At 39.0% G+C, this 16,984-nt stretch overlaps 1 protein-coding gene across 2 annotated transcripts in view; it reads right to left on the bottom strand.

The window, feature by feature from the left end:
* The window catches only part of si:ch211-51a6.2 (neurotrypsin), a 28,485-nt gene that overhangs the window by 3,707 nt on the left and 7,794 nt on the right, over window positions 1-16,984 (bottom strand). The window contains exons 3-12 of one of the 2 annotated variants that reach the window (XM_015608243.3): window positions 12,007-12,249; window positions 10,953-11,091; window positions 7,879-8,057; window positions 5,866-6,013; window positions 3,946-4,124; window positions 3,257-3,398; window positions 2,761-2,978; window positions 2,460-2,601; window positions 1,221-1,499; window positions 165-287 (exon numbers count right to left, since the gene is read on the bottom strand). In XM_015608243.3, the coding sequence (XP_015463729.3) occupies window positions 165-287; window positions 1,221-1,499; window positions 2,460-2,601; window positions 2,761-2,978; window positions 3,257-3,398; window positions 3,946-4,124; window positions 5,866-6,013; window positions 7,879-8,057; window positions 10,953-11,091; window positions 12,007-12,249 (1,792 nt within the window). The remainder of the gene's footprint in view (window positions 1-164; window positions 288-1,220; window positions 1,500-2,459; window positions 2,602-2,760; window positions 2,979-3,256; window positions 3,399-3,945; window positions 4,125-5,865; window positions 6,014-7,878; window positions 8,058-10,952; window positions 11,092-12,006; window positions 12,250-16,984) is intronic. The other variant, XM_007258777.4, reaches the window with a different exon arrangement.

Raw genomic sequence — 16,984 nt, 5'->3', positions numbered from 1 at the left:
GAGAGAGCAGAGTATGATGCTGGTGTGAGTTTTTTAATATAAAACCACACAGGAAATATATGGAATACACTAAATGTGCAAAGAAAGGGTTCCCCATCAATAAAGTTCAGATTGAAGTCTGTCATTATTTTTCCACACAGAACCACCAGATGTCCCTCTCTCACCTCTTAAAGCAATGAGCAGCAGTGACGACCCAGCAGGAGTTGATGAGTGTAGCTCCACACAGTGGATGATTCCTTTTGGACTGAGCCCTCAGCCACAGAGACACCTGCCATGGCCAGTCGCCCCTACACAACAGGAACATATGCCACTGAAGCACTCAGACTGTAATAATCATAAAGAGCGCCGCTACACTGACTGCAGTCATTTGTCTTCACTGCGACACTGCAGATATCATAGCTGCAGTTGTGTAAGAAGGCTTTAAATACTATCTTCAGTGATATTGTAATCAGTTTTTAATTTCCTTCATCCTGAACATAGGTACTAGTCCTTTTAGTGTCCTTTAACTGTAGTTTTCCTAGTAGTTTTTTTAGTTAGTAACACAAAAAAGAAAATCTACTAGAACATAAATAATAAATAATAATAATAATAATGTTCTCCAAAATGCTAAATGAAATGAACACATTTTTTTTTAGTGCTTCTAAATATGACATTTTGTTGTCATATAAGTATAATAGGGTTTTTTCCCCAGTCAAATAAAAAATAACATGAAATGTACTATATTCTTATGTACATTCCAAATATATGTTTATGTCTCCCGACTATATTTAATGTAAATAAAATAGCTAAAATAGCTAAAATTAGACAGATATGTGTTCCCTGTAAAGGATGTGTAATGATGTCACTTAGAAAATCAGCAGTACATGATATTTGACAAGGGCTGGCCAAATATTTGTATACTGGTGCAGTCAAGCAAAAAACCTTGTATCTCTTATTTGTCTATTTTCACCTTTTAACATAATATACATGATCTGCCCTTTTTTCTTACTTAAAAATAGCAGGAATAATCTACACTGACCTTCATTGAAAGTTAAAAAGGATTTTCCTTCACCAGTTAATGTGCCATTTTTTTTTTTTTTGGTGTAAAAGTAACAATATGTAAATGTATTTAGGTACATGTAACGTTTACACTATATCATTCTCTGTCTTGATGGCTCAGATCATTAACACTATTTTTTCCCACAAATGCTTCTATATTTTGCTCAGCTAAGGTCAGCTACCTTAACGATTTGTCTCCTCCGATGATCCGCCTCCTGCGCCGCTGTGTGTTGGGCCTGAGGCCGCATGACTGCATAGCCATGCTGCTGTCGTCTGCTGGCTGTGAGACGTAGTCGCAGATGACCCCTGCATCCTCGCTGTGTCTGCAGTCGTGTGTGTTCGGACCGTCAGCCGGACACTCGCCCAAAGACGACTCTGTGCCCACACATCTCACATTGTCCAGGTGGATTGGACCCTGACCCTCCCCAAAATAGGCCATAGAACGAGCCTTAGACATGCCACTGACAGTGGAGAAACAGGGGAACAGATATTATTAATTGGAATACAGTAATACATACAAATTATGACAAAAAAAACCCAGAAGAGCCATCCAATTACAGTTATTTTATGTGATAGTTAGGGCACATGTTTGCATTGAATCGCAATTAGCCATTTCAACTCCAAAGGGTTGTATGAGGTTGCATATTTTGAATGACAAATGTAAATTATGAATAATTATGAATTATGAATAATTAACAATTATATGTACTAATAAAAAAATAATAAAGTGCTATTTAAATGAATATTGGTTATCAAATAAGTAAATAAATAAATAATTAGTGGATACAATAATTATTTATTGAATAATTAGTAAGTACTGAATAATTAGTAGGTACTAAATAATTAAGGTCCTGAATCATAATAAATACTAAATTAAAATATATTTAATAATGATCACAAAATTAGTATATACTAAATAAAAAGGCACGTCATAATTACTACTTAATTACTACATTTTCTCCCCACTAGGCACAGCCAATTACTCAACCGACATATTAGGACTCTCTCTGTCACTAGTGATGCCCCAACACCAGGAGGGTGAAGACTAACACGTGCCTCCTCTAATACTTGTTAAGTCAAACTCCGCCTCTTTTCTAATTGCTGCAGATGCAGCATTGCCGAGTATCATCACAGCGCAGCGACTCGATTCTGATACATCAGCTCTCAGATGCCTTGTGCTGATTGACCTCACCCGTTGGAGTGAAGAGCACCATCTACCCACCCAGAGAGAGCAAGGTGGGTGATGCCAGTGGCAAGCTACATGAACAGGATTCGAACTTCTGATCATAGTGGCAGTGCTTAGCCCACTGGACCACTTGGAGCCCCAGGCAGGGGTTTAACAAGTTCAATCACACTCAAATTCAATCACACTCTCCCTAGTTCTTGTTGCTTTGTGTGACATCATGAGTGAAGCCACTTACACAAAGCCCAGCTGCCTGCAGACCACACCAGCATTGATATCATTCCAGCCATCATCACACACACTGCCCCAAAGGCCGTTAATGAAGACTTCAACTCTGCCCTCTTTCCGACTTTCTCCAGCCACCAGCCGCACCAGAGGACCTGCAAATGCAGTGGAGGAAATGCAACAGATTTGTATATGGTGAAGAAACTGCTGAAAACAAAACAGAGCAATTCCATGCTGGACAGATTACAGACTTACAGAAGTAATTGTTGGACTTAAGGTCATTTGTAAGGTGATCAAAATAAAAGAGAAGTTACCTGCAACTGGAGGAACAGCAGGTACGTCATTAGTCTCGACCGCTCTCTCACAGCGTATCCCCACGTCCTCACTGTGGGAGCAGTCGTGACGCCCCCACACTGCATGCTCACACTCCAGCAGGGATCTCTCATCCCCCCTACATTTCACTTCATCCAGCAGGATCATCCCTGTGCCCTCCTCGTACGCACCATCTGGAGCCACCTCAGCACGCCCTCTGCTGGACAAATAACTCCATTATTAGTCTGCTTATCTTCATCCAGAAGCTGGAGATTAGCTTTATTTAGTGTCAATGTAAAGATCAAATGTTCATTCGCTTAAACACTTGCTTAAAAACTTGATTCAACTTGATGTAAAATACAAACTATGTACTTTGTGGCCTTTGGCAATAGGAAAGGGAGGCTATTGGAGACAAATTCATTTTCTTTTTAAATAATAATTTGCATTAGGATTTCCTCTAAGTGAACCCGGGCCATGAGAACCCATCTCCACACCTACCTGTAGCCAAGTTGCCGACACACTACTTGGGCATGGTGCTCAGTCCAGTTGTCATCACACACTGTGCCCCACTCTCCAGAGTGATAGATTTCCAGGCGTCCCTCCCAGGGTCCATCTGCTCCCACCAGACGTAGCACACCATCTGTATGCAGAGATTGATCCCTCAGCTTTATTATCCTGCACTATATTTAGAATTATGTAATACAAATATATAAACTATTAATTAATTATTTTGTTCATCTATCTATTCATCTATCTGTATCTGTAATCCACATCCTATCCAGCACAGTTTTAGTTGTGTTTATTGTAGTACTATATGAAACACAAAACCCTGTATAACCTTGTAAAACCTTCTTAGCAGCATTTTCAATAATAATTGAAAAAAGATTTTGTTCAAAGACATGTGGATCTTTCAAATTGGTTTAAAATTTGTGTGTTTTTTAAACTCAACAACAATTTTAAAAATTATTGTTAATAATGCAGCAAGAGAGAGGTAAGATGCTTTATTATGGGTGGTTAATAACATTTTTCTAAAGGTCTCCATTTGTCAAGACAGTATTTAAATAGCAGTGTGTGTCTTCAAATTATGTATAAATTAAAGAAAGAAAAAATATTAAAATAGTGTAGTTTTTTAGTATAATAATGATACACTCAGTATGTAAACCTGATGATGTGTTTGTGCTGGTTACCTGTGTACGGGTTACAGGACACCCCAGCATCCTCCATGTGGTCACAGTTGTGCTGACCCCAGGGCATGTGAGGACACTCCTCCAAAGAGAGCTCATTTCCTGTGCACTGTACCCCATCCAGCAGAATGGGCCCTGAGCCCTTGCCAAAATGAGACCACGTCCATGCCTTTGGCACGCCACTGAAAACACCATTATACAGAGACAGATATACTGCACACTTAACTCACAACAGAGGGCAAAATATTTCATAATATCATTCATTTATACCAGAAGCATAACTTTTAATGATTTTGGGGACCTAATGTCACTGGAAAGTCTTTAAAAAGTTTTTAAAATAAAAATTGAAATATTAGAACACTAAAAATGTTGTTTGTATTTCATTGTGTTACATTATGTGTATAAAAAGTTATCTAACGAAATAAAAAGCTGTTTGAATGTTTTTACATATTTTACATATTTACATATATGAACCCTGGACTTTTTACACACGTGGAAAATTAAACAATATTGAGACATGAATGTAATACAACTAAACACATACAACTAAAGAAAACCACATCACCTTCAAATGATTAGACCATCTTTAGACAGGATTGTAAGAGGCTAAAGGAGCCTGTCCTAGTTAAACCTCAGGCATTAGTTTGTTTTGGTCTTAACTGTTATAGTGAGTGGAATCACCAAAGATCCAAAGAGCTCTCTGAGACCTTCAGAAAGAAGGCTGTAGACGTACAGTACCAGTAAAGTGTTTGGACACACCTTCTCATTCAATGTTTTCCTTTTTTTCTTTTTTTTTTCTACTTTGTAAATTAATACTGAGGGAGCTCTTGGTCTTCCATTCCTGGGGTGGTCCTGATGAGAGCCATGTTCATTATAATGTTTCTGGTATCCTTTTTGACTGCACTTGAGGATACTTTTAAAGTTCTTGAAATTTCGGTTGACAGGAAGGGGCTCCTCCTTACACACCTCTCATGAAAAAAACTTGTACACCCATTTCAAACAGTAATACATTTGGAAGATTGCCTAACTTTTTTTACATAAGAAAATAGCATTTTTATAAAGACATTCTTCAGTGTTACGTAAGAAGCTACAATTCATCCATCTCTTTATATAGGACAAATTACTATATAGAAGGTCAAATGTTCATATGTTTGAATATGCTAAAAAAAGACAAAGGTTTTAATGGGATTTTCACATAAATATATGTTCACTCTTACTTTATTAAGGGCTTATCTTATTAATTGTGGGCAAGACTCGAAGGGCAAGAGAAGGAGACGGTTCACTTGTCCATTCGCATGTCCATTTAACATAACACAGGCTCAAACCCATGAATCATTTATGAACTCTACCTCCTCCACTTCATCTATATTGATAAAGTTCTCTCAACCTTAATGCACATGTGTTTGAGTGTGTGTGTGTGTGTGTGTGTCTAGATCTCTCCTCTGGTGTTTCTTAGTCTCCCTTAAATAAGGCAGATGTCGGCTCATTTTTCAAGAACTACATGGCAAACAGTGTAAAATATTTAGTGATTGTTATGTTTAAGGGGTTATAAACAGAAATGTGCATCTGTGCAACAAACAAATGTCTTTGTCAGAAATCACATCTAAATGTAGCGTTAGAGACACATTGCAACTTTCTATTAGCTTGCATGGGGCATGACAAAAGTCATAGGGCATAGTTCATGTCCTATGAGTTTTGGCATGTCAGTGTACTTAAATGTAATATTTAAACTAATGGTAAAACTAACATGCTCATGACTGCAGGATTCAAAAATATTAGTATATGCACCCTATCAATTATTCAATGTTTGAAAATATCCAATTTTTAAATAAAACACGCTTAATTTATTTATAGTGGGTTAACAGTGTACTCATAGTATTATATCAAAAATCTACTTTCACATTGTAAAGTAGTGCTTCTTACCCCAGTCCCAGCTGTCTGCAGACCACTTCAGCATCAATGTCATCCCAGTGGTCATCACAGATTGTGCCCCATTTTCCATTATGATAAACTTCCACTCGTCCCTCAAATTCTTCCAGCCCTCCGACCAGCCTCAAGGGGGTGCCATTGCCTAAAAGAGAGAGTGGGCACACACTTCTAGACTTATCAATGAAGATTACAGGAGTGCATGATTTACTTAATTTAAATATAAATGTACAGTAAATATATGTACTGTTATTTCATACAGAGTCTGGTCATCTATTGACACCTGACACTTGTGTAGACTGGATAGCAAAGTTTCAAGTGCCACAGACACATAAACATAAAAGAGCCATTTTGAAACATGTGCTATATTGAGTCCTCTGAACAGTCCTGTATGTTTGCATGTTGGGGTGCAAATGACAACTCTGGAAAAAGGCCTCAGACCTCTCTGGTTTCTCTGTGCTGCCTAATGTTTCTGTGAAGCATTCCAGGCTCTCCCTAAATATACCAGCTTGTGTTTCCAATTGCCTCTGCCTCTACAAACACGCACTCAGACATGTGTCAGACATTCTGTCACTGGTCTGAAATACCCTGACATGTGTGAGTCAAAAAGATAATATAAATGTATGTGTGTATGTGTGTGAGGTTTAGTGTTATTGTTACAAATCTGAGATTTTTATATTTTAATGATAAGACAACTAGTAGGGGCCTAAAAGTGACTTATATGCATTACTATTTAGTGTAAATAGACTAAAGCTGTATCACTGTCAAATTATATATAGCATTTCTTTCAATTGATGTTTCAAAAAGCAGCTTTATAAATCTGGTAGCAGATAGCAAAATATAAAAAAATCAATTACAATCAATTACAAAAGGAACAATATTAGAAAACAAAAAAGTTATATTTGTATTGCTCTTTATTGCATTATGTGTGTGTATACATTTGTGTAAAGAAATTAGGATATCACATTTTTTTTTTTTTATATGGACACTTGATCTTAAAGGTAACTTTACTGAGAGATGGTAATATGTCTAAATAAATAAAACTAAACTAAAGTATTTTAGAGAAATATGAGAAATATTATAATTGATTCACAGAAATACAATTTGTATTGTGAGTGAAAAGCTAGGACACCTCCACATTTATTACCAAAACTACAATCAGGTGCAGCATATCCACAGCCGCTGATTAGAACATTGTCAGACAGGATATTGGAGTTTGTCTTATTTAATCCTTACTTAATAGATCAGGCTTAGAGAATAATTTTTTTAGTCAGTACTGATAACTAGATAACGAAGATGCACAATACCCAACATATACTGCACTTTGCCTGAGTGCATTCATGTATTTGATATCAATCAGGAGAATTTAATAAGGCCAATATTTTAAAAGGATGAATCTTCAATTGGCACTTAAAGACACAAGTGATTCCTGGAAAAGGTAATATTCTTGTCTTTCATACATTTTGAGGGGTGGTAGGTCAAGCTAGTAGGTCAAGTCATACTAAAGTCTTAAAGGGCTCTTGATACAGGTCTTGGTTTGACCACTGGCATAAGGCAGTGAGTGTCTGGTCCATTTTTGGCTTTGTAGGCCAGCGTCTGGGTTTTGTATGTGATGTGGGCAGCTATAGGAAGCCAGTGAAGAGAGAGCGAGACATGCAAGTCATGGGACATGATACTATTTTTTGTCCCATGACTCCTGGAATGTCAATGTGTATTTCTTTGTTTATTTTAATAGCACACACAAAATAAATCTTAAAAAATATATATTTTTACAAAATTATAAATTGATTGAAAAACAGTCAGATTTTGATGTGCCAGGCAGAATTGAACATCATCTCAGTCTTACTGAGGTTAAATTCCAAGTGATGTTTGGCATCATGCCAGACACTTATGGATCTACTGACTGAACCTAATACTAAGCTCCTTTCCCGTGCTCACATGTACATAATTAATGTACACCATCAGTGTACATTATTTATTTAAAAAATTTAATAAATAAAGCTGCCTCACCCTCAGGTGCCGCACACACCACTCCAGCCTCATTTCCATGGTTGCAATCACCAGAGACAAACTTGCGGCTTTTGCACTCTAGTAGAGAGTTCTCGTTCCCACGGCAGCTGAGGCGTTCGTAATGGAAGAGTCCAGAACCTGGTCCAAAGTAGGAGTGCTGGAGGGCAGTGCCGATTTCCCTGTGCAACAGTAGACATGTTATTACACATCTTTATTATCCCCTTTCTCTGTCCTGGCTCTGCTTTCTCTTGACTTTATTTGCCTAATCATTGTCATGGCTTCTGATTGCTTTTAATGTCATTAGACTCACCTCTGTTACATTACAGCTGTGTGAGCAGAGCACATTACTTACACACTACTATATTTGTAAATACCCATCAAAGCTAATGTGCCAGATACACAGAAACTACTATCTCGCTATTGTACCTGCTTCCATTCCCTTGATATGAACCATAACTGTAATTTGAGACCATAAATGTCTTAAAAATTAAGTGAAGACACACTTACATTGAGCCTCAGGCCTCCCCTTTGTGCACATGCTGAAAAAAAACTGTAGCCTCTTCCCAGCATAAGTGAGTGCACTGAAACTGTGAACTAGGGCTAGTATTACTTATTGATGTAACCTAACCATGATAACTGTATTTGTGTCCCAAAACACACTACCACACTAAACATTGTGTTAAAATAGTGCTCCACTATTGGAGAGGTTAATTAATGTAGCAAGTAAAATAGTAGAAAATTTGATTTGGAACACACACATACAAAAAGATAAATTATACACAGGGATCAAAAAAGTTGTTTTAAACAGAGATGCAACAATGTGGTGCTTTCTTAATATAGCATAATAGCTCTGTAAAAGCTGTGTCTTTACCACCACACTTTATATGTTTTTATTTCTAATTTTCTCCAGTTTTTCTCTAAACTGATCTGGCCAATTGTATGACCCACTTAGCTGCTAGTCAGCTGTGTACCCCCTATTACTAGTGATGCCTCAACACATCACCCTTTGAAGTAATTGAGGGGAAAGAGCATCATCTACCTACCCAGAGAGAGGAAGGCCAATTGTGCTCTCTCAGGGTTCCAGCCACTGATGGCAAGCTGCATGACCAGGATTTGAACCAGCAAACTCCAAATCATAGTGGCAGCGCCTTAGTCCGTTGGACCACTTGGAGCCCTCTCATCACCACATTTTAAACCACATTTTATTTCTGCACCGCTGCTGTTATGGTAATGTAACATTTCAAATATGCCAAAAGTCATGGAATACAAGCATGTCAAATGATTATTAAAGTGTCACCTTAGGGAAGGGCTTGGGAATTCTTACACTTGTTTATATATATATATATATATATATATATATATATATATATATATATATATACAGTGAGTCCAAGAAGTATTTGATCCCTTGCTGATTTTCTTTGTTTGCCCACTAATAAAGACACTATCCTTCTGCACTTTTAATGGTAGATATATTCTAACATGGAGAGACAGAATATCAAGACAAAAATCCAGAATATAATTTTAAAGAATATATTTTAATTAATTTGTATTTCAATGAGGAAAATAAGTATTTGATCCCTCTTGCCAAACACACTCAATACTTAGTGGCAGAGCCTTTGTTTGCAAGCACAGCGGTGAGACGTTTGTTGTAGTTAACCACAAGTTTAGCACACACACCAAGGGGAATTTTGGCCCACTCTTCTTTGCAGATCCTCTCTAAATCATGAAGGTTGGTGGGCTGTCGCTTGGCAACTCTGACCTTCAGCTCCCTCCATAGATTTTCGATCGGATTGAGGTCTGGCGACTGGCTGGGCCACTCCATGACCTTAATGTGATTTTTCTTGAGCCAATCCTTTGTTGCCTTTGCTGTATGTTTAGGGTCGTTATCATGTTGGAAGACCCAACCACGGCCCATTTTCAGATCCCTGGCAGAGGAGAGGAGGTTGTCCCTCAGGATTGTGCGGTACATGGCTCCATCCATCTTCCCAGTGATGCGGTGAAGTAGCCCTGTACCCTTGGCAGAGAAACACCCCCAAAACATTATGCTTCCACCTCCATGCTTGACGGTGGGCACAGTGTTCTTGGGGTCATAGGCAGCATTTTTCTTCCTCCACACATGGCGGGTGGAGTTGAGGCCAAAAAGTTCAATTTTGGTCTCGTCTGACCACAAAACCTTCTCCCAATAACTTGGTTCATCTTTCAAATGATCATTGGCATACTTGAGGCGCGCCTCCACATGTGCTCTCTTCAGCAGGGGTACCTTTCGGGCACTGCAGGATGTGAATCCATTGTTGCGCAAAGTGTTGCAAATTGTTTCCTTGCAAACTGTGGTCCCAGCTGCCTTCAGGTCATTTGCTAACTCCTGCCGAGTGGTTGCAGGACGATTTCTGACCGTTCTCAGCATCATTGCCACCCCACGAGGCGAAATCTTCTTTGGAGCACCGGGCCGAGGTCTGTTGATTGTCATGTTATACTCTTTAAACTTTCTGATAATTGCACCAATAGTTGTTACTTTCACATCCAACACCTTACTAATCTTTTTGTAGCCCATTCCAGCTTTGTGAAGGTCAACAATTCTGACTCTGAGGTCCTGTGACAGCTCTTTGGTTTTACCCATGTTGGAGACTTGAAATCTGTGTGATCTGTCTGATTCTGTGGACAGGTGTTTTTCACACAAGTGATTAGGGAGAACAGGTGGCTTCAGGTCAGGTAACAAGTTGATTGGGAGTGTCTAACTGGTCTGTAAAAGCCAGAACTGCTAATGAATACTAAGGGATCAAATACTTATTTCACTCCATGAAATACAAATCAATTAATATATATTCCTTAGATTTATTTTCTGGATTTTCTTTTTAATATTCTGTCTCTCCATGTAAGAATACATCTACCATTAAAAGTATAGAATGATCATGTCTTTATTAGTGGGCCAACGAAGAAAATCAGCAAGGGATCAAATACTTCTTGGACTCACTGTATATATATATATATATATATATATATATATATATATATATATATATACCATGCACAGACAAACAAAGCTCCAGAACGGACTGTGATAAAGGTCATACCCAAGTCCAAGCTGTCGGCAGATGACACTTGCGTCTCGGTCAGTTAGGTGCGTGTCACACACTGTTCCCCATCGTCCATTCAGATAAACCTCCAGTCGACCACTCTTATTCGACTGACCCCCGATAAGCCTGGCCGCACCTGCACAGAATCATTTAAATAAATATTTTTGCAATTTAACAACCAGCCAGTAATTTTCTGAGGAAAGCCAAACAAAACAAGAGATGCACTGAACAAAAGGATATGAAGTGAACATGTACAGGCCTCAAAATCCACATTACCATTACAGCTGCATAGTTACAAAAGAGCAACATGCAGCATTTGTATACATATACATACGCACTTATCCTCTGAGTCTTTAGTTACGAAAAATGTTATTACTCTGAAAGAGAAAGGTAGATTGAGGCAGACAGAGATAATCACAGCAAACACAGAAGAGGCAAACAGTTTTCAACACCAGCACTGCCCTGGGAGGCACATACAGGAATGTGACGACAGATCAGCATACAGGCAGGTAAACGGCTAATGGATAGTTCATCCCAAAAAAGGACAGATGCACACACACACATAACATGCAGGAAAGCACAAAAGCCTGACAGATGGAGAGAATCAAAGGGAGTTTCATCTCAGAGTAAAATGCTCATTTGCTAACAGACATACATAAAAAACTGCAGTTCTGGGGTTAAACTGACATTGTAATATTATCACATAACGTAATAACATAATTCATTGGAGGTTAGATTTAAACAATACACAGAAAACAGCAATAACCTTAATATGAAATAATCCAGTCTAATCTAGACCAATTAAACTGATGCAAATGGCTGAGCCAAGATAGAGATTTAAGATAATGGCATTCTGGGTTCGATAGGTAAGACTACTGCCAGTGGCTGGATTTGGCTGGATAATAACTGAAATTAGACAAGATTTTAAAGCTAAATTTAGACTGTATATAATAGCAGATGTTGTATTAAATGATATCCTAAAGATAAGATTTTAGAGAGTTTGAATAAAGTCAAATAGTCAGCTTATAATCCATCAAAGTGAAGCCCTCACCTTGGTGGCAGTCGCAGAAGGCCCAGCCGATGGCTCCAGAGCGTTGTCTGAAGAAGCACCAGGGGTTGGCCTCACGGTCAGGGTTTCTGCAGTAGCTGTGATCGCCGAGCCCTCTGTCCGGGTACTGCTGCATATAATCCGGGAATTCAGTCCATTTCAAGCAGGGAGAGCCTGAGTCTGTTTGTGACACGGAGCCGTTATAGTAGCCCAGCTCTGTGAAGCCCTCAGAGCAGGACAGTGGGCCTAAAGGAACAAAGAGGAACATAAACAAAGACACATTTAAGCAAGCAAATACGTTACATTTATGCAATAGGTAAAAGTGGCCAAAATCTGATTCTTTTTTAAAATACCTTTTTTAGGCTGTACCCCCTATCTATATCTGAGATTTTTCTAATCAGATTACATTCATGTGCGATGCACATGCACAAAATAACAATGTTTCACGCCAAGTTTCGGTTTCATCTTTCCCAGCATCATCAACCTTAGCATTAGGCCGCACAGCTGGGCTCATGACTGAGAATGCAATCAAGCTCTCTGTAAAAAGACCACATAATTTGCCCGCAGTGTTCTTTAATTCTTTAAACTTACTTTTTAAGCTTTTTATTGTTCTTTGACCCTGCAGACATGTCTTGTGGCATTATTCTGCCCTTTCATCAGACATGAGTTATGATTATGAGGTCAGTTACCTCGCAATCCCACCAATGAAACCCTCCCTCACTACTGTTATCCATTTTCCCTTCTCCTTACAGCCTTTTTATTCCTCTACTTGACGTAAAAGATGAATACATTCAGATATGACTGTTCAGACTGGATCATGTTTTTGCTTTCAGTATATCAGATTTCAGTATTGCGTATTAATGCATCCCAAATCAGATTTTTAAAAATGTCAGATTCAGTACGATTTTGTCATTTACACTGCATAAACATAATGTATCCATGTCACATATGTGAAAATGAATCTGGGCCACTTTTATCTGGTGTGTGAATGTAGCCTTAGACAGTTTAGATTTTAGTCTCTGCACAGACGGGGACAACAGGAACACTGTATATAGTGTGATAAATATCAGCTGTCTCATGAATAAAATGCCTATAATGAGGAAAATGAAAAATTAAAGTTGACATTTTCCTTGTACCAGAGGTGCACCAGGGGGAGGTCTTATTAGCCTTCTCCCTTTTTCTCTGGCAGTCTCTCACTTTGTGCCTTTGCTCTCACTCTGCTGGAGTGTAGAGGGTCAGGACCTTGTTCTGCTCAGTCATGCTAATGACTGCAGCGCTGCGGCAAAGCCTGTTTAGAGCATCTGCTCTGTAGAGACACTCACAACAAACGTGTCAACTAAACACAGATCCAGCAGCTTCTTTGTTGAGTTTTGTATTAGGAACTATAGTGGAGATATAGCAAATATAGGAAAGGTGAGACTCATAATTTAAATGTAAACTGATTAAAATGGTTAGTTGCTATGCAGAAGTATACTTTCAGAGGACCCCAACACAGTAGCACTAGCAGCTAATTACTCTGGCTTTAGGTAAATCCTATATGAGGGAACATTCCTCATAAAGCTAATGTGGAGCAGGCAGCCAGTAACAGTAATGAGGACAATCCGCATCCCTAAGCCTTTTGGGACATGGCTTTGGGGCAACAGCACTTTATACAGCATTTGGGTCCTATCAGCTGCATTCCTGGCAGCTTTTTATTGGGGACAGAAACTGACTGTGTGCAATATGTGCTGCACATCTGAACTTTATTACTCTCCTACAAACCTGAGTGGGCTTGAGAAGTGAGCAGGCCCTCCAGCAAGGCTAAGGAGAGCCAGAGACTGCTAGTAAAATAAATGAACGATCTGTATCCGGATGAGAGAAGCAAGGCTTTTAAAAAAGCTGTGCTGAGGTGAGATGTGGGAGGAATGCCAGTGGCATGGACCAGTCGTTAAATGTTCATGTGTAAAGATCCCACACTTCATCACTAACACCTGAGAAAGAAATGCATTCAATTTTTTATTAATTTGTATTTCCCAAATGATGCCAAATTGCTGCAAACTCAGCTTTAGTACCACAAGAGCTTCCACAGCTGCTCTGCTTCCACAGCTCTTAAGGGCTACTTTGGGTAGAGTACCTCTTGGTGAGAGATTGATGACTGCTAGGCATGCCTCTACTGCGCACATGAATACATTCTGCACAGTTGAGAGACTCTGAGAGGGGGTGCATCACTGGACTGGACTAGTCTTTAGTAACAAATTCAGATTCTGTATAGGTTGAGTATAGAGGCCTTAATGGTAAGCACTTTAGTTCTGCCTGCAGAACATACAGAATATACAGTGGCAAAATGTGCTGCCTTTCATGGCAGGGCTTTCAAATGGCTTTCTAATAGTTTTCAGCAGGACAGTACTCACCCACACACATCACGAGTTTCCCAGGAATATCTCTGCCAGACCGCAAAACGTCATTGGCACGTGGGATAAGCTTCATCAATATATGAGTGTGCAGGATCTGCTGGCTTTATCTGTTACCAATGCACACTAACATGTCCTCAAGCAACTCAAAATCCAGTCATTTGCATCTTTTTATGTTTAATTTAATCTAATGGTCCTGACCACTGCCCTAATTTAAAGTAATGTACTGATATGGTTACATGTAAATTATTAATTTCCACATCAATAAAATATATTTTATTTCAGACTACAAATCGGCCATAGTGGGACTTTCAGAGAGCTGTTCTGAAGCCACTGCTTCTTGCTTCTTAGTGGAACTCTTTGGGTCACTCTCTTATTGCAATGTAAACCTTTACCCCAGACCGTGGTAGTAAATAATCTGTGAAATATTCACACAGAATTGTGCTAGCTTTATGTTTCTGCATCCTTTATTCTCTCTAGGCTGTCTCCCAGGTCATATTGTAGAAAACCACCCCAATAGTTCAATGCCACCACCACCATGTTTAGCTGAAGGGATGGTGTTAATGAGTTAAGTGAGCCTAATTTCCTCCACACATGCCACTGGGAACTGTGTCCAATAGTTTTTTGCATTGTATTTTTATAATATCAGAGGATTTTATTGTACATGGTCTGAGAGTCAATCCAGTGCCTTTTGGTAAACTGCCAGTGGGCTGTCATGTGCCTTTTAAGACAAAGACAAGGAATGAGTGAGGAATTGCTTCTGTCTGGCCATTCTACTATAAAGGCCTGATTGGAGTGGTTTCGAGTGCTGCACTGATGGTTGTCCTTCAGCAAGGTTCACACAACTCCACACAGGAATTCAATCACTGACTTTTTGGTTACGGGACTGACCAAGGCTACCATGCTATTGATCATTTTTAATGTTGCAAACACGTGCAAGTATGCTTCCTCTGTTGACACAATCCTGTCTTGCAGGTTTGCAGACAATTATCTTAACCTCAGGGTTTGATTTTTTTTTTACACTGACATACACTATTAATTGTGAGACTTTATTCCAAGGGTGTTAAACATACAGCTCAATGGCCAGGAACAGTCCGATGAAGGTTTTATTCTCAACTGAGAAATATATTCTTAAATCACTCAACTGAACTCAACTGCTTATTAACAGAAATCCACTAAACCTAAACTGCACTGACACTAGTGTATAGACATGAAAAGAGACATGGTTGAATTCCACAGTACAACCAGTCAGAATCTCAAAATCAGCTGGAGGTGAGACAAGTCAAACTCAGCGGCAAAACCAATCAGAATCTTCATTTCAGGGAGGGGTGGGATAACAGAGAGTCAAACTCAGAGGAAAACCAATCAGAATCTTCATTTCAGGGAGGGGTGGGATAACAGAGAGTCAAACTCAGAGGCAAAACCAAAACAGAATTTTAATTTCAGGGGGGGTGGGATAACAGAGAGTTAATATCAGAGGAAAACCAATCAGGATCTTCATTTCAGGGAGGGGTGGGAAAACAGAGAGTCAAACTCAGAGGAAAACCAATCAGAATCTTCATTTCAGGGGGGAAGGGATAACAGAGAGTCAAAATCAGAGGAAAACCAATCAGAATATTCATTTCAGGGGGGGTGGGATGACAGAGAGTTAAAATCAGAGGCAAAACCAATCAGAATCTTCATTTCAGGGAGGGGTGAGATAACAGAGAGAATCTTCAACTAATATCAATACAGTTGGTCCCAGTCTACATGTTCCAAACATCCAAACACTAATTAAAGGCCAGTAACAGAATGTTCTAACTGCTATGTCACTAAGATGGACCTGATGTTCTTCAGATGTTATCCTGAAATGTGCACCATTACAGTACAATACAGTGTATGCATTCTACAGGGTAACCAGGTTAAACACTGATATATTTTATATATTTTTATATTAGCTCAGACAGAGGCTATATGCAGAGTTAAAAGTCGGTGCTAAATAGTCAATCAGCTCTTTAATTATTTTCTTTCATCAAATAAAGAACTATTCAAAAGAAGTGTGCATAGTGTTGAGTTTTCCAAAGCAAACCAATCCTACCACCTTGAAAATGGACTGCATGTAATGTGTCCCGTTACCTGGAATAAGCTTAACACCCCTGATTTATACAGACAGACTTGTGCTATTTGTAATCGTGTATAATGAATTCCTATTAGAACATGTTGATCCAGTCAAGTTGTAGAAGAATCTTAACAATCACTAATATAAGAAGAATACACAAGATCTCAGTTGTGAGTATGATATCAAAAGTGTGTGAATACTACACTATAATGAGGTTCAGGTTTAGTCTGTGTGCATTGTAGATTCACATACTAAAAAACAATGCACTCGTGCATTCCTGCCAGGCTACTTGTTGTCTTTTTGAGTTGAGCTGATTCTGAGCAACAGACAGGCCTGGCTATCCATAACTCACATAACCTGAAGCAGTTACATCCGTGCCCAGTATAAGGTTTCACTATTCCTGACTGCCAGAACTGGGAGTGGATGATGAGTGCCAACCAAGGTCATGAGCAATCGACACACGCGCACACGGGCACACGTCTATTGGTCAATC

Source organism: Astyanax mexicanus, chromosome 7 (assembly GCF_023375975.1).
Source record: "Astyanax mexicanus isolate ESR-SI-001 chromosome 7, AstMex3_surface, whole genome shotgun sequence".
In the NCBI taxonomy this organism is placed as follows: Eukaryota; Metazoa; Chordata; class Actinopteri; order Characiformes; family Acestrorhamphidae; genus Astyanax; species Astyanax mexicanus.
Note: the sequence above shows the minus strand (reverse complement) of the source record. Positions and strands in the feature narration are given on the sequence as shown.